This window comes from Perna viridis, chromosome 3 (genome assembly GCF_037379345.1).
Source record: "Perna viridis isolate PV_CMFRI_1.1 ecotype Kerala chromosome 3, ASM3737934v1, whole genome shotgun sequence".
Taxonomy (NCBI): Eukaryota; Metazoa; Mollusca; class Bivalvia; order Mytilida; family Mytilidae; genus Perna; species Perna viridis.
The window spans coordinates 25180462-25199529 of NC_142447.1; the positions used below are offsets into that span (position 1 = coordinate 25180462).

The 19068-nt window shown below is 31.8% G+C and overlaps 1 protein-coding gene across 12 annotated transcripts in view; it reads left to right on the plus strand.

The window, feature by feature from the left end:
* LOC148621579 (high affinity cAMP-specific and IBMX-insensitive 3',5'-cyclic phosphodiesterase 8B-like) overlaps positions 1–19068 on the plus strand; it is a 127118-nt gene that overhangs the window by 70044 nt on the left and 38006 nt on the right. For all 12 annotated transcript variants that reach the window (XM_088576097.1, XM_088576107.1, XM_088576109.1 and 9 more), the window contains one exon: positions 15167–15357. In XM_088576097.1, coding sequence (XP_088432223.1) covers positions 15167–15357 — 191 coding nt within the window. The remainder of the gene's footprint in view (positions 1–15166; positions 15358–19068) is intronic.

A 19068-nucleotide genomic window follows, 5' to 3' on the forward strand; every position in this document is an offset into this window, starting at 1 on the left:
CATGATTCTTAAAAAGACTGCTACTTCAGGGCTTTGTGTTTTTATTTTGTCTGGCTTCTTGTCAGGCCGAGAGTGCTGATATAGTTTCACATTTTAATCTCATTCTTTATTGATAGGAGAAACATTTATAGGAATTTGTTCTTAGTGCATTCATGTTAAGTAACTGCTTAAAGTATGGAAGTGCCCCATAGAATTTTATGAATTCTTATTATTGTAAAATTTTAAAGAATGTCAGCTGTGCATGTTTTGATATAACTGAAATATATATATGTATAATCTTGCTAAGCTATAAAGTGTAAACAGGATTTTTATCTGAAACTTGTGTTCTTGATATGGTGTTTTTACATTGTAGCTGGTTGTTATACTGCCCTTATAGAATGTGTATCATCTTCCTGATTTTTCAAAAGTACCATTGATTCTTTAGTAACTATATGTTAGAATTATTGGTAACACTGACGTGGGGAAATTTTATCCCATGGATAATATAACACATTAGATTTTGAATGTTACATGGAGGTAGACTGTATGGACTTTAATATATTTTTAAAAGAAGTTTTAAAGTAGTTACAGACCATATTTAAAAATACTATGCATGTTGATATAAATGGCATGCTAATATTATTCTCAATTTAATCTCATTTCATTTTGCTTTATGGAATAGGTCTGGTGACACGCATGGAAATCTATATACAATCATCTCTTCCCACTTCACTCCCCTTCCCTCAAATTTTCAAGTTCGTGAAATCATAGGGTGTAGTAGTTTGAATATTATATTCATTCATTTTTTTTCACAATACAATTTTTCCTAAAACCACTCTCATTGCCTCCTATCCATTTAAAGAATGGATCAAAAAGTCAACCCTCATTTTCTTATCTCAGTAGAAATAATTATGAGTTAGTGTGACAAATCCAATATGTAGATTCTATTGCATAACTTGATGAAATGTCATCTGTTGATGAATACGAAATGCATCAATAATCAATAAATGTTGTTTGAGGGAAATATGACAGCAAAATAAAGTTTCTATGGATTTTTGGAATAAATTATATCTTCAATTATACCCCCTGCAAATATTGTATTTAGAATGTTTAGATATCACCTTATCATACTATTCAGACTCAATAAATGTATCATTTTTTTTAATATGAATTATTATATAACACACACAAAAAGGAAAAAAAACACATACATATATCACGGCATGTAAGGGAAGATAATTTGGTAGGTTGAATAGCAAAGAGATACCTTATACAAAATGTACCAATAATTGGAATATTCTGTGTTGAATTTTAATTATATCAGAAGAAAATTTTTACATCGTCTGATTTATGCATTTTGATTTACCTATTGTAGAGATTTATTTCAATTCTATTTAGTCAGATTCATTTCTCATAATTCAGTCAATGAAATTTTATATAACTTTAAACAATATTATTTCATCATAACATTTTATCTTTCTTTTAAAAATACAAAACACCTTTTCCAATAAAAAGTTAAAAGAATGTTTTCCTCATTGATGAAAAAATCAAGAAATTAACTTTGAATGGTCTTATTTTTCACACTTCAAAATGTAACTACTTCCCCTCATAAATCTATATGCCTGAACTTTCTTGCTGAGAAAAATTTGATTTGCATCTATTTGCATATCTGATTTCCCATGAAGCAAATTAGTCACCATTAACCCTTTACAAAACAACAAAGAAGCCATAAATTTCCATACTGCCTGTCAACAGATTTGCTTTTTGTTACTTGTTGGGTTTAATCATTATACCTCACAGGGTTCCAGTGCTGCTTGGATGTAGGAAATTATCTGGGAATTTCTTTTTTTTCATATTTTCTTTTCATTCTTAGTATAGTCTATGAAAATATACCATTTTGTGTAATTCTTGAAAAAATGTAGATCTTCCTGTAAAACAGGAAATAGACTGGGTAAAAGAAAAAATACCATTGTATTCTAAAAGTCACATGCTCTTTAATGATAAATGTGTCTTTATTTTGTTTTTTGTTTTTTTGTTCAAACTCTTAAATAAGCTTTTATAAATGGTAGACTGAGCCAATTTTTCTTGCTAAAACACTGCAGCAAAAGGTGACAAAACCATTATTTCCCCATTAAACTTGAAAAATCTACAATGGATTTTGCACTTTAATTCAATTTTTACTTTTTTTTGTGGGGGGGGGGGGAGGGGAGGGGAAATACATAATAACTAACCCCTGTCTCTGATTCCATATATTGGATGAGAATTCAAAACAATATTTTGACAGATTTTTTGTTGTAATTGTCACCATAAAAGTAAGCTATGTATGATTTTTTCTAATTACTCTATTTTGAGTATTATGACTTGGAATACCGTAAAAATGGTGACAGGCATATTATCTGCTTCAACAGCAGCTTCTTTGTGAAGTGAGCTAGGACATTGTAATTTCTGTACAGGGTTGGAATTGGTGTTTTCAGTGTCAGTTCCTCTTTCCATCTGTCCTATAAATTTGTTTGTCACTGTAAAAATACTTAATCATGTGGACAAAAGTGGATATCATTTTCTGTTGTTCGCCAAAATTTTGTTGCTTCAGGGAATTTACTGTAGTCCGGTGCTATTTGTGATAGTGGGGGGGGGGGGTCTGTAAAATTCCACTTTATCAACCTTTATAAAAGAAGGGGGTTACGAAAGATAACTATTGATTTTGGGTTCAAAGGTCAAGGTGACATCTTTTTCAACTGAAAACTGGTTTCCAATTATATCTGTGAAACTTCAAGAGAAGTTAGGGTACAGAAGACATCTCTGTAGGTCAAAGGTCAATGTCATACTATGCAATAAAATTCTTGTGAGATTGAGGAAAGACTTGGAGCACTACTCTTTTCAGTGTTTTAGTTTTGTATACTCTCAAAATTATCAATGGAAGTAATAAGATTAGTTTGACAGAGTCACAATGACTACAAACATGGTAAAACAATTGTTCTTCTTCAGAATTAGATTGAAGTTTCTCAGTTTTATAAGCAATCACGAAAACTTGCTATAGGAATCTCTCTCTTATCTGTATACCACATTTGCTTACATGGCTGTAATTGCTATGTGTGATGTTGGATCATAGATATCAGATTATACCTTTTACATTATTTATACTAACTTTGCAAGCTGTTTGCCTCATTTGTAATATCCGACACCAATTGGACTGAGAGACTTAGAAATAAATTAGGATATAAAGTGATTGCATTATTGCCTTATATATAGAAACTTAGCTTTGATGTTGTTTTTTTTTCTTCGGCATATGAGATACAGTGAAACCTTTTCAGAATTCCGGTATTTAAATTAAAAGATGTGCTCAATTTGTAAGAGTAAAAAATATCATTGAAATGTAAATGAGTAGGCGGAAAGTGGTCAAAGCTGGATAGATATCCAGTTTATTAAAGGGTTGTTTTTTTTACAGGTTTTATTGTAAATTCAAATGTAAAACAGAAGATAGTAAAGTGAAGGAATTTTATCTGAAGGTTTAGATAGATATTATTGCAATGAAATGGTGTCCTCTATAAAAGATGTGGTTGTCATCATATTTTTCCTGTTACATATGTGGTTTATGCATGTTATGAAAGAGCAGCAATATTATTCTGCGAGGGACAATATTCACCAGTATTCATGCAGTAACTCTTTTATTATGTAGTAATAAATATTCCAGTTAACATTATACTAATTTGTTGGATATAATGCATTTGACAATGTTGTATGTGTTTTATTGCACTGGTTCAAATATGATGCATAATAAATATATGAACTAGTGCAATATGAATTTATGAATGTTTGATAAATTGTAGTAAAATTGAAAGGAATGCATTTTTTGTTTGTATTATTTGAAAGAAAAATGGAATCGCAATAACTGTCACCGAACGCGGAAATATATTGACCTATATAAAGAGGTCATTGTCATTTTTTATAACAACCTGTCAATATCCTGTTCAGCCATGTTTTTAGCAGACAACAACAGTGCAATAAATTTAAAAACGTATTCGGAATATCTCCGAATTTTTCCGGATATGAATGAAAGTTTGTGTGCAAATACCGGGATATATTGCTTGCTTTGTTTTCTATTGATTTGAATAGGGAAATATTTATTACTATATAATAAGACACAATATAATACAGATCATATATTATTGTGTGTCTTAAATGACTTAATATTTGTTTGCTTTGTATGTCCTTACTTGTATGACACTGTCCGGTATCTAGATCCATTAAACCTTTGAAGAGTATTTGCTTCAGACCAGGCACTGAGTATTACTTGCATTGAATAGGAACAGTAGAAGAAAGGTCACAATGACTAAGCTAATCTTCCCAAATTAATGTGGGTAATGAGTACAAAAGGCTTGTCATCTAAATAAACCAGTGATGAAAAGTCCCTAAATATTTAGGCCTATAGGCAGAAAGTTTAGGTCATTGGGATTTTCATCCATGCAAAACAATAAAATTATGAATGCTGGTCTTTGCCAATAGACTCTTGTTGCCCTGGGGTTGATAACATGTGATACAGATTTTGGCAATGTAACATTCAGTATGTTTCTTGTGAGCAGAACTTTCTTTAATGATTACAGTGTAAAACACCTTTGTTTGATACCCTGTTTTGTAGACTTTTGTGTCTTAGGTTATATCAGTTATTGTCAGGTTAGTGAACTTAGTAAAATCAATTTCAATGATATGTTACAACAATTATTACTACCAAGAAATCAACTAAAGAATGAGATTTGTAATTTGTGACATGAATGTCAAATCATTGAAGTCAACTTCCAAAATATTTTTATTGAGGTAAGGTCACTGAAAACTAGGGAGATGTTTACTTACATATATACAATGTGGAAATATTACTCAAGTTACATTTGACATAATGAGATACATTGTGTGAAAGACCACTTGATAAGTTTGAATATGTAATTTATTTTCATCACAGAGATTGCATAAATGTTGGTGTAGTTGCCTGATGAAAATGGTTATAGCTGGTCATTGTAGTTGCCTGTTGACAATGGAGTAGCCTGATGAGTACGGTTTAATATCAGTATAGTTGCTTGGCTTGATAAGTAGGATTAAATGTCAGTGCATCTGTAGTTGCCTGTTGAATATGGTCTAATGTCAGTGCAGTTGCAGATAAGTATGGTTAAATGTCTGTGTAGTTGCAGATAAGTATGGTTAAATGTCTGTGTAGTTGCAGATAAGTATGGTTAAATGTCTGTGTAGTTGCAGAATGAGTATGGTGAAATGTTGGTGTAGTTGCAGGATGATTATGGTGAAATTTGTATAGTTGCAGGATGATTATGGTGAAATGTTGGTGTACTAATTGCCTGATGAGTGTAGTAAAATGATTTGTTGATGTATGAGTTATCTTTAAGCATTTGTTCATTTAAGTGCAGCATCCAAGTTTCCAGAGAGGAATCTGGATAAAAAAATAACAAAAAATATTCCTTTTCCAAAAAAGTTTGTCTAATTTTAAAGCCCTTTCATGGAAATATCACTTTAAGGATCATGCAAAATGTGATTCTTGCATAAAAAGCCTACATATTTTTATTTTTTATATTTTGTTTTTAATGTCATAGTTAACAGAAATTAACATGTGGTTTTTCATATAGCCCGTGCTCTTAGGAGATAAAAATTATATAGAATGCACTGTAGATTTCAAAATGAAGGGAGATAACTCTGTAAATGACGCTCAAATGTAATAGAATCTACTGGATTTTCAATGTTAAATTGTCTCCTAGGAGCAGGCAGATTTGAATGAATAATTACACATTTCACAGGTTACACCTATAAAACAACTTAATTACAAAAATAAAAATATGTAGCCTTTTTTTGGGGTGTATCACACTTTTCAGATTTTGCATGATTCTTACATAGACAGCTACTTATTATCTTTTTAAACCACTTATGCAGAAATAGTATGACTTACCTAGGAAAGCATCACCAATTTATTTGTTGACCATTTCAAAGAATACAATGATAGTTGTAAGAATTGATGATTCATAGTGGCTGTACATGTGCCAAATATTTTTTGAATAATAGATAAGAAATTCTTGACATTGAATTCACTTTTTCTTTGCCCTTTTATGCTCCAATGGAAGCAGATGGTTTATCGGTTGGATTTTCATTTATAGTTTTTTGTGCATGGAAATCTCGTTAACATTTTTTCCCTTTAACTGATAGCACCTGAGTCTTGATAGACTCTGAAACTATTCGTGTTATACCACTTCCTTCAAACATGAGTCAGTAAATCCCAATATTGGGGTTATTTTTTTCTAAATCAAATCCTAAAGAAACCAGGAATCTGAAAAATGTGCATGTTTTGAGCTTTTTTTTTTTTTAATATCTCTGCTTTTTTATTTTGACTTATTGCTGCTCGGGCGTTAAACCCCAACAATCAATCAATCAATCAATTTATTTTGACAAATGACTGAATATAGGTTTGCCATATATAGAATTTAATATCAGACATTAATTTCCTGTTTGAAGGTTTAGTTTATTTATGAAGGAGTATATAGGGGTACTTCATCCCTGCTTCCTTCCCCCTGGAAAACGCCTCCCACACTCCTGAGCACTGCTTCCCAACCCCTTTCATTTTACCCCCTTTTATTGTTCCCAACCACAATCCCTACTTCTCTATATTTTTCACTCCCCATTCCTCGCCCCTCCATCATAACCCCCCCTTTCAACCACTGATTCCTGTCCTCTAAACCCCTCTATCTCCATCACCCTGTCTATCCTCCCATTTACATTTTGACCATGTTGATTTTTTGGGTTTGGTGTGGGAGGTATCCTTTAATGAGCTTTGTTTTTAAAGTACTTTTTTATGAATTTAAACCATGCTAACATTCTAAAAATAAAACCATGATGCCAATAATAAAAACTTGCAAATGCAAATGAAGCTATGTTCAAGATTTTACTCTTTATTATCTCTAGAAGTGTCCAGTGCTTTTAAATCTTCAGAATTTCACACCACAATTTAACAATTATTTTTTTTTTGGGGGGGGGGGGAGTAGGGGGAGGCAAAAGTGGACTCTACATAGTCTATTTGTTTCTCCAGTATGTGTTGGTTTCCTTTTGAGAAGATATGAAGATATATATATATATATATATATATATATATATATATATACATAGGACATGGACCTGTTATGATAGTGGACCTTTTATTTAGGATGCATTATAGTCTTGGACCTTTCAAGTAAATTCGATCTCAGTGTATGTCTGTATGATCTCACTCCTGTTACAGTTAAAGAGTTATGGAATAAGTCATGTATGTATAACTGGACTTCTAAAGTAATTGTTCATGAAATGTTGACCAATCTCTATGTTGCCTGGTTGGTTAGGCAGTTGGTGGTCTATTTTGTTTACTGATAATCAAATGGAATCGGTTAATATTCTTTTTAACTTTGCTCAGTTGTAAAGTACCATGAAATACAGGTTAATATTAATTTTTAGCAAAATCTAAAATGTTGTCAAGTAAGGAGATTTACAACATTTTGTCATCCGCGTCTTTTCCTACATTACATGGAGGGGTGTCACTTAATGTTCCATTTATACTCTCTATACCAAGACAGTTAAATAATATCTTTAAAAAAAGCATTTTGAAGGCCATATGCCAAGATTTTGTTTCTGTATGGCTTTGCTTATTTACTTCTACTGTTGGTTTTATATTTTGTCTTGTATGTTATTCTTTGTGACTGTTTCCTTTTTTTTTTTTCTTTTGTCTTTTTACTGTAGGTATTGTTCATTGTCTCCATAGTTACATCTAAACTAATTTTTAGAATAAATGAATAGTATGAAGATTACTAGGAAGGTCAGTTGAACAGAGCTTAGAATAAAAAAATTGATATATCACCTTTTTGCATGTCAGTAAAACAGATCTTTGGTGACCTTTTCAGAACTTGAAATCAGTCGTTTATACAGAATTATGTACTTTTCAATAAACGAAGTTTCTTTTTCTATGAAACAAAGGTCAAACAGCAATGGGGAGTGTATTTTTCTATGTTTAAAAATGTCATGGTTATAAAAGCAAGAGTGTTATTTTCTTTCATTATTCAGTAGAATCTAATCACTACCTATTGTCTGAGTCAATGATAGCCATAAAAACGTTAACAGTGTCGTAATTAACTTCTTTATGGAAATAAGCTTCAGGGACACAAAGTTACAAAGAACGTTCAATATTTCTGACAATTCATTATACATCGTAATTCCAAAATCCGCTGGATACAAAAGATATACCAGTAAATGGGTATTGGAGTCGGGACTTTTTTCACTCTGAATTAATTTCCGTAGGATTAAGATGATTTTTTTATTCTAGATCAATGAATGATTTAAGCTGCTGGAAACATTGGTATTCTGTAATGGAATGCTACAATGATTTTTTCATGGAAATTAGGTGAAAGATTGGTTTCTTGGAGTTGTTAAGTTTAATGCTTACATGTTTTAGGGCATTTAGAGGTCAGAAGGGATACTTTTTATTAAGTTCTAGGTGAAATTATGTATTAAAAATGACTACTTATAGTTTTAAAGTTTTGAGCACTTCAAGGTGAACAAAATTTTGTATAGAGTTCTATCTGATTTAATATTCAGTGACACAACATGAAATGGAATGTTAGTGGTGGTGAAAGATCAGTGACATACCCAGGTGGAGAGGATGGGGTCAAGGGATTGGAACCTTGGAACCTCCCTTTTGGTGTAAAATTAAAAACAAATTTTGAAAAATAGCCTGGAACCCTCTTGATATTTCTGGAATCTGTTTGTAACCCCTTTCCTTCTCAAATTCATTTGATCCAACTCTGAAGACAACCAAATTTATGAATTCCTACTAGGAATTTGAGCCACCTGACCATTTTGTACAATAATTTGATGTTTGTTCATCTTCAAAGCTCATTGTATTTTTTTTTCATCTTTTTTGCATAATATTTGTGTGAAAATTACTATTTTGTTTTCTTATCTGTACATTATTGGTTGATTCTGTGAAATTAAATAAGTTACACCTTTGGAAGGTGAACTATGGAAGAAGTTGCATTGTTTAGTCTTAAAATGTGATTTATGAAATATTGTAATCTCTTTTTCAAAGACCAAGAGTCCAATATTTAATCTCATGTTGCCTTCACAGACTGTTGTGAATGTGATGTAAACAATGACCTTCAAGAATAAATGTTGAAAATTACATATGAATCTAGGTTTGTAGATAGAAAGCATGTATATCATATGGAAAAAGAATGAAAAAACAGCATGATTTACAATAACAAATATAGTTCATTTATCATTATTGATGTTAGGAGGCGCTGTCCTGTGAATATCTGGGTCAAATTTCTATCAATTTATTTGTATATAAACAAAAAATCAGCTGACAGTGTTAACTTCTAGAGAAATTTAAGTATGTTTCCTGGTGTAGGTCAAGGCTTGTGTTTATGTACCTTTGATCATGTTTGTTTATTCTACAGTGAAATCAAGCTTAACTAAACTTTTAAAACCGTCCATCTACTGATAAAGATTAGGTTTTAACAAATGGTGGTGTAATTTAAGATCAAGCAATCACTGCTTTAAATGTAAGATTATATTTCCTTCAGTTATTTCAAGTTTTAAGTAATATTCCTCATGAGAATCATGCAAAATGTGATTTATGGTTGAAAAGCCTACATATTTTAATTTTTGATACTTAGTTTAAATGTCATAGTAAACAGAAAGTTACTTGTGGCTTTTCACATTACTCTTGTCCAAATTATACAGAATGCACTTTAGAATTCAAAATTAAGGGAGATAACTCTGTAAATGACACTAAAATAGAATAGAAACTATTGGATGTTCCATGTGGAATATCTCATAAGAGCAGACAGATCAGAATGAATAATTAAACATTTCATCATATAGACATATAAAGCAACTTATTAACAAAAATGAAAATATGTAGCCTTTTTCTGGGGGTGTATCACATTTTACAGAATTTGCATGATTCTTACAAAGACTGCTACTTAAATGACAGATAATAATAATAACAAATGTTCACATATATCTCTTAATTTAAGTTAACTTAGCACCAATGAATTGAATGATCATAACAATGAAATGCCAGGGTATATGGTTTTTAGTCTGTGTGTCTGTCAATACATTTGTCAGTCAGCCTTATCCCAAATTTAAGGTTCCGATGAAAAAGTTTTATTCATCATACATCTTAGTGAAACTTGGTAAACATTTACCATCAGGATACATCTGATTATATTATGTAAATTTATTTAAATTATAAACGAAAGAGTATGTCTTTCTGTCTAACTCCTTCAATACTGTAATATGTGTAACATGTTTGTGAACCTGATTGTATATATAATAACTAACTAACTAAAATGTTTATTATATTGACATGTGTTTTAACATTTGTACATCAATTTAAGAAATATTTATAACAACTGGCCCTTTGGACCTATAGGTCACTTTAACTAGTATATCAAAAAGATCAAATCTGTTAACAGCAAACTATAACAGAATAGGTATGGTGTATATGTCAAAAAGACAACAATCCCACCAGGATGAAAATGTTAGCCCAAGGCCACCCATTAGTCTTCAATGAACAATGAGGAAACCCTCATTAAACAGGGCAGGCTGCAACTGGCCCCAAAACATCAGTACATTATGTTTCTCTGTTCCAGAGATTGAAAATACTGTTGTTGTTGGGTACCATAAGCAAATTTATTTCTTGAGGAAGAAAAAATTGAAAATAGATCACGTGAAATAGGTGTAAAATTCATATTTTTTTTTTTGTGAAATAAAGTAGTCGCAAAATTAACTTCACATCCTGAAACTCTGAAAAATAGGTTTAAGCAAAAGTCAATTGTTACATGAAAAAAAAAGAATATTCTTTGTTTCTAACCAGTGTTCAGTAATATATTGTTGTTTGTTTAGTATCTACTCTTTATTTTGTTAAAGTAAGACATTGAAAGATATAGAGTTTGTATGAATTCCAGGGTAATGAACTTAGAATATGAAAGTCATATCATCTTATAGGAAGTTTATATCAAACCTGATTTTCATTGCTATTTTATAGTAATTTTCCATCTCCTGTGTACATTTTGTGAAGTTTATTTCCAAATAATTATTTATTGCCCAATTATATTGTAAATTGTAAAAGTTATATACTTCTGTGCATGACTTGTGTTAACAAAAGAAACTGTTTTTATTTACATTCTATGTCATTTCTCAGTAATCCATGGCATGATAACCTATCAACTTGGTTAGACATGTGAGTTCAAAGGTTTTTGTGTCTTCCGAAGGGCTCACATTTACCATCAAGGACTTTTTTGCATACTTAATGAAAAGTCTTCTTTAAGAAAGTGAAAGATCCTTGGCAAAAAGTACCTAGGCAAATGATAATTTAGAAGTCCTGCATTAGAAATTGAAGGGCCAAAACTTTGGACCAGTGCTGATTTGAACCCTTTTGGCCTCTTAATTGTTGCTATCAATCCTTATAAAATTTAGTTCACATGTAATTGATGATAAGATAATTTTAGGCTATACCTATGAGGGACACAGTGCTATTCATACTCAAATAATAACTTTGTAGTGATGTTAAACTTACTGGTGATGTTGACCAGCAGGAGTTGATAAGGAAGATTAGAATACCCGCAGTGCACCTGCATTCAATCATTGGTCCATGCTCCCAGTTTTTAGTGGAGTCCGAGTTGCTCATTTACTTTTGTTACTTTGTATGTATGATTTTAGTTACTTTATGTTCTTTGTTGTGTATGTTTGTTTTCCATGTCTGGTCTTTGTCCCTGGATCACATTCTTTTGATTACCGCTATAACCTTGGTCCCCTTGATTACTCTTACACTACCCAATTATGTATGTCATTTTGGGCCATTCATGTTTCAGACCCTTCTACACTGTTAAGGACCCCCAAAAACACTGGTCCTATGACATCGAAAAAAAATATGTGTCACACTTTTAACAAAATATTCTTTTTGAAAGTTATAGAATAATGACCAAAAAAAAGTGACCTCATTATTTTGCCCAACCATGACTTAACTTGTGTTGGTGTTTAGGTCTGTGGCTTAATTAATATCTCCAAAAAAAATCTGTGTCCAGACAGTTAGGAGCAGACATTAACTATGTGAACCAGGTTCACCCTGACTGAGGACATGCTTTAAAAATATTGTAACATGCTATATAAAGGTCAATGGACTTAGGTGTAATAGATCAGGGAACACATGAGAACAGTCATGTGTCACAGGATATCAATGAGGCTTCCTCTTAATGTCCTACTTGTAATACAAAAAACATCATCCTAGACTTCATATTTCACAAAAAAGACTTATCTGTTATGCCCATCCTTAAACATATATGAATGAATACTAAAAACGGTAACAGGGAAATGTTGAAAAATATATGTATTAAGGATGTATTTTTTCTGTTGAATGTGACATCTGAGGGAATTACTGTGGAGTAACATGTTGCATAGGAATGATTCACAGTAAAAGTGCATCTGGTGTGAAAAATATTCATTGATACGAGCTTAACACAGTGTTTTTTTTTTTTTAAATTTATTTTTAATTTTTTTTTAAATTTTTTTTTTTTTTTTATTTTGTATGTCCTGGCTGACGTCAGCTGCATAAATAATGCAGTCATTTTTATTCTTCTTCTTTCCATGCAGAACTATAGTCTAATTTTTTCTTTTTAGTTAAAGAATAACCCAATTTTTTTGTTCTAGTCTGTGTGAATGAAAACAAATCCTGTGTTGTACTACATCTAAAAAAAAAAATACATATCTTTGGTACTGAGGTATCTGTTAAATATAGTGGCTCTTAGGGTTACTATGTTAACTGCACTCTGCATAGGGTTATCAGGATTCTTGTCCAATCAGTGTTCAGTTTAGTTGGTGATTTTGCTTCCCATCTTATAAGGGTTCGTCCTTCATGTTTTTGAAACAATGTTAAACTACTCCTGTAGTTTTTATTTTTAAAACAATCTAAATTTTTACATGCCTATTTAAATTGACCCTTCACCATTATTCAAGTGATTTGGGTTGATTTTAGTTAACCTGTTTGTTCTATGCTGTTGACCATTGTGTCCTTGTTGGAATTTTTAGTCTGCTATTTTGTTAAAACCTATTACTGTAATTTGACTAAGATTAAAAACATGGTTTAATACATGAGAGTATCATTTGGGTCATCTTTAATTGTTCCCCTATTTTAGAATTTTTTGGTCATTAGCTGCATTCATTACATGCAGATTGACAGAACATATCTATCAGGCTATTCTTACATCATTGTTTGAATATAAATAGTTTCAATTTGGACTATAAATAATTTTGGGGGACACCTTCAGGAACCCACTTACATGATGTTTGATCTCTTTTCATACATGCAAATCTCTTTTTTTTTTTAACTATTTTTGGATGATACCTTGGGAGGTACATGTTTTTATGTGACATTTGCAATTTTTGTCTGTTTTTGTTGAATAAATAAATATTGGGGGTTATTGTTAAGTTTTGAATATAATTTCCAATAAAAATATATTTAAGGTATAGATTTAGTATTTCAACTAAACACCACTATGAAAAAAAACTTAGCCATTGAATTTTGCATGGTACCAACTTAAAGAACAATTGTGGACCCTCAAATGGCAGTTATATACATGAAGAACAATACAAAGGACTAGTCAAACTTCTTTTTGGAGTAAGACCCAAACTTAAGAGTAAATTTGGTTGGCCTCTAAATCATTAAGTGAGCATTTAGTACAAAATCATCGTTCATCTCCTCTAACTAAATATCTGAAGTTTTTGAGTGAATAAATAGAAAACAGTATGAACTTTGTTTGCTAGTGTTTTTTTTTTATCTATCGGATTACATAAATATATACACTGCTAATATTTACAGAACATATAACGTTCTTTCTTGACACAGAATGATATCGTTTTGCTTTTCAAATGATCAAAAAATGTTAGGCCATGTGATTTCACCATGATCTACATTTTTTTAGGTCAGAGAAATGGCTCATTGTCGTACACTTCAATTACTCGACCTTGTAGTACAAATGATTTTTAATATAAGCGTCAATATATCAGTATTACATCTACTTAGTATTGAAGTGTTAAAGTTAGTATTTGCAAGATCAATTATTCGTATACAATAGTGCAGATATTACATTTATTGACCTCTATAGTAATCAAAATTTACATGACGTAGATGGATTCAAGTTCTATCGAAGTACTTACGTAAAATGGGATGTAGAATGTACACTCCTGCATGAGTTCCCTACTATCTCACAATCAAAATTAAGAATGGAAAAATACAGTATATGATTAATTAGTACAGAGTTATGTTGGTCAATTTGGTGATTTTTTTTTTTGGAGAGGGTAATGTTGTGCATGCCACTTAACATACCTCTGACTCTCAATAAAAGTGGTTTAGTATTTATCATTATTATAATTAATCACTATTTAGGTCAATCTGTGCCTGTTATTGTTGAATGTATATAAAATATAATCCATGTTATTTCAAGAAAAATGCATGTTTATGTATATTTTTCCCAAATAAATCTATTTAGTAATGTTGATTTTAAGGTAATGTAAAGTGTGCCATTTCTTGTTGTTGATACCTTCTACTAATAAGGTTTATGTCATCTGCCTTGGAGTATTTTAGGTTTATGTAAGGCATTTTAAAATTTTGGACCAAGTTATGCAATACAACCAAGAGTTAATGCTTAATGAATGGTAGAAAGTTAAAACCAATCCTTGTAATGCTTCATGAACTGTAAAAAATTAAAAACAATCCTTATGATTTGATTCCTAATTGATTTCAGTCCAAATTTTTAAAAAGGTTTTGTCCTTAATCAAAAAGTTATTTAGTTAGAGATTATTTGAAACCTGGACTATAAACAAATCAACCTTATTGCTATCGCAAAAGCAATTTAGTTTATTCAAAATAACTTGTTTTGCCTAAAGCGACAATCAGAAGGTTTATTTCAAATCAAACAAATTGTCATGAAATTTGGTACATGTATGCATCATGATATTTAACTTGTTGAAACATCTATGCCTTTAACCCAATTTCCCAGAAATATTCTAATTCATCCAAAATATTTTCTTGAGCCGTGTACATTAAATAGAAGAGAGTGATTATTTTATTACATGTACTGAACTCATAAGTTAATAAGTTTCTTTTATTTTTTAGATCTTGCTGGTGTTTGCCAAGGAGGATGCTCAGAGTGATGGGTTCTGGTGGGCTGCAGACAAGATTGGATACAAATGTTTTATCGCCCACAATCCGGAGACAGCGATGGAAAATTACCTCGACAAACATCCAGATGTTGTCATAATAGATCACAGGAACAGCAAACATTTTGATGCTGAAGCTCTCTGTAGGTCAGTATAGTATACAGAAAAGATATATGACATACTAGAGGGCACCTGAAATGTTTTACAATCCCTTGAAAGCATAAACATCTTTTTGTGTGGTAAATTAGTGATGCCTAAGCCTGTGTGTTGGTCCATGGATCTATTGCCTGTGAATCTGTCCCACTTTGAGCCTGAAAACTTATAAATGAATACTGAACATAGCTCTTACATACTAGCTTTCCATCATATGAAAGTTCTCTTGTAGAGAGTTTAGCTTTGTTTTGTACCTTTCTACAGCATTTATTGATAAATATTTCAGGCTCCTGTGAGTTTGTTTCAGCCCCTTTGGTTATCATATCTCAGACTTTCCCTTTACATTGAAGCTTTATTTTATGATGATTACCATCATCAGACTAGATACGTATGGTAGTCACTACCATCATCAGGCTTGGTATTATGGTAGTCACTACCATCATCAGGCTTGGTATTATGGTAGTCACTACCATCATCAGGCTTGATATTATGGTAGTCACTACCATCATCAGGCTTGGTATTATGGCAGTCACTACCATCATCAGACAAGGTACGTATGGTAGTCACTTATGTGTTTTGGGGTCATTGCCTTATTGGCATTTTTTCCACATCTCAATTCCACTTTATGAAGATAACATGGAAAGCTGTCAAGAATGATAAAACATTTGAAGTGCTGAAAATTAATACTAAGTGTTTAATGGTCAGTAAATGTTATCGGTGTGGTGTTATTTGTAAACAAAATATAGTAAGGCTGAAAAAAATATATATTGATCAATACAGAGGAAAGAATTTCTTGCTTTGTGGTTAACTTTTATGATAAAAAACCTTGAGAACTGCATTCCCTGTTCTTAAAGTAATTGCAATATTTAAGTTATCTCACTAGTTGGCATGATCTGATTTCTCAAGAAAACACATGTCATTTTAAAGATGCTAGCTAACATATGTACACATGTTCTTGTTCATTTAAACTACATTTAGCAATATCACCATGAAATAAATTAACCACAGAAATTGTCTTTTAAAGCACTTGGCCAGATCATGCTATTTCTCAGACACTATAGCTTCTAAAATGTATTGTGAAGACTGAAAGGTTAATTGGTATCGATTGGCTGTTATTTTTACACCTGAGAGAGTGATAATTGTTAAACATCAATAATAGTTCTAACAGTTGTCAAAACCGTAAATGGTTAAAAGCACCATAACAACATGTCCATGGGGTGATAAGGATCGAGATTTGTATCACTTATGCATAAACTAGATAAAAATCTGGGATTTCTTTTTCTCATTTATTTATTTGATTCCAACAGGAATCTGTTTATAGATGATAGCTTTGATGTAGATTGATTTATGTTCTGTTGTAGTTGTAGTTACAATTTTCATTGTAACTACCCCGACACCCGACAGTGGTTGGTCTAAGATTTTTATACAGAAGGGCATGCTCAAGTATTTCTTTAAGGAAACCCCTGGCATACCTAGAGTTTTAAAATTATTTGCCTTGAAATAGACATAAGTGTTGTCAAACAGGAGGGAATAGGCCCATGATGCTGGTCTTAAATTTGCCTTTGTCCATTCCTGCAGAATTAAAGATATAAATGCATGTGGCTAATAAAAACATGGTTTTTCATTTTTCTCTTGAAACACAGTTTTCTAGTTTTGTGTCTTGTTTTAAAATGCTGAATGTTTAGAAAAATCAAATATATTCACGGTTTTACAACTGGTTTGTTCATGTGGGCCAGTAATACCAAACTTTCATTGTACATTCTTACCTCTCCAGTGTACATTCATTTTGTTTGTCAATCTAACTTTAGTTTAACAAATTAACAAAGAGTCTGTTTAGCTTTTATTTGATTATATCTCTGCATAACTAAATATAAGGGTATTGTATGAATTACTCTGTCTGCCAATCTGTCCAAAAGTTCTGAATGCAACTTTGTCTAAACCATTCAATGGATTTTGACATATTTTTATAGGAATGTTGGGAAATATACAAATTGATATAAAACATATTGTCATATTTCTCTTATTAAAATAATCTAACTTTAGGATTTTACATGTTAATTAGAGGTGAAAAGTTCCTGACAAGATCAAGTTTTAGGTATCAGTCTTGTATTGCATATTCCAAAGTCTGTGCCTTTTTTTTTTAAATGTACTTTAAAATGATTTTATCATACCCTTAACCCTTGTCGTGCTGCGCATTTCTTAATGAAAATCTAGATATTGATATTTTGCAAACTTATGCAAATTATATGCAAATTAGTTGCACAATGGTACTGATGCTGATTGTTTTATATAAAATAAAGATGGGTGATCATGGGATGGGGTGGATGGGGTGAGGAGATGGTGGAAGGGTGGGTGGACCAACGCATGAAAATGGGTCTGTCACTCAAAAATGGTCATTTTTGTCCATTTCTGGTCATTATTTACTACCTGTGGGGTTCAGCGGGAACAAATCAGGAACCAAAGCACATTCATCCTACAGCCTGAAGACTGTGAAGGCTACTGAAGCCAAATAAAGTGTGTTACAGTCACGAGTGGGGGGTCAGGAGCTCCCTTAAGGGTCATTCGTGTGAAAAAAATGAGGATTTTTTCCAATTTTTGGCCTCTGTTTGTCCATAAACAGTAAGTAGTCAATACAAGGGGTTGTCATCGAAATGGTGGTGGCTGAAATCATTCTTATTTAGTTTCCAGGCAAAATAGAGTACTACAGATTAATTCTGTTCTGGTGAGGGTCTGAGAAATGAACCCTACCCTGCAAAAAAACTAATTTTTTTCGACAGCAGAAACTCCTGACCTCTTCTTTTAGCTTTCAAGTCATTATTTATTAACAAACTCATATCAGATAGCCTCATTTTAAAGTACAGTCATGCTGCTTGCAGATGGACACAGATTGCGCTTTCCTAAACTCAAATTTACACTGCCAGAACCAATAAAGCGGAACATGGTCCAGTCCCGAACAGGCCAGGCTTAGCACGACAAGGATTAATGGAAAAAACATGGTCAAAAGTTAGATTGAAGCGCCTTTTCTATTTTCTAAAAATATTTAAATTTAAATTAAAAAATTTAAGGTTTACTATAGAAGCCTACGGGCAAAGAATGCAAGACTGAGACCTTTATAGTAATGAGATACTTGCTTGAGTTATTGCCTTTTGGTTTCCACATGAAAAAACATGCATAGCTCGGTTAATATTTGGAAGTAATAAGAGAAATATATCAAGTGTAATTATAAGAACTGAAAATTTCATTTTTGACGTTTCATTAGAGTATAAAAGCATTGACCAGGTCACACATTTCTTTCACTTTTAAGGCGAGCACTTCATTGAAAATGTAATATGTTCAATACTTTTATACACCAATAAAACATCAAAAATGAAACATTTAATTCTTCAATAATTCAGTTTCTACAATTTTGTGAACTTGTGGATGGCATTAGGTGCTTTAATGCTGTAATACCTTATAGTCCCATTTGACATTTTCTATAATTGATGTTGCAATAAGATTGCACTTTTTTTGCCTGAAATTTCCGTAATTGCTGTACCACACTCAGAAAATGAGGAATTTACAATTATCATTTGTCAATAATGAGTAATGCAATTATTACATGCACTTCTATCGCAGTTACAGCAACTGCTAATTGCTTTCAAGCAGGCACTTAATACAACCATAACTGTATCTCTCATTAGTGGCACACATCAGGAAAGATGAGAT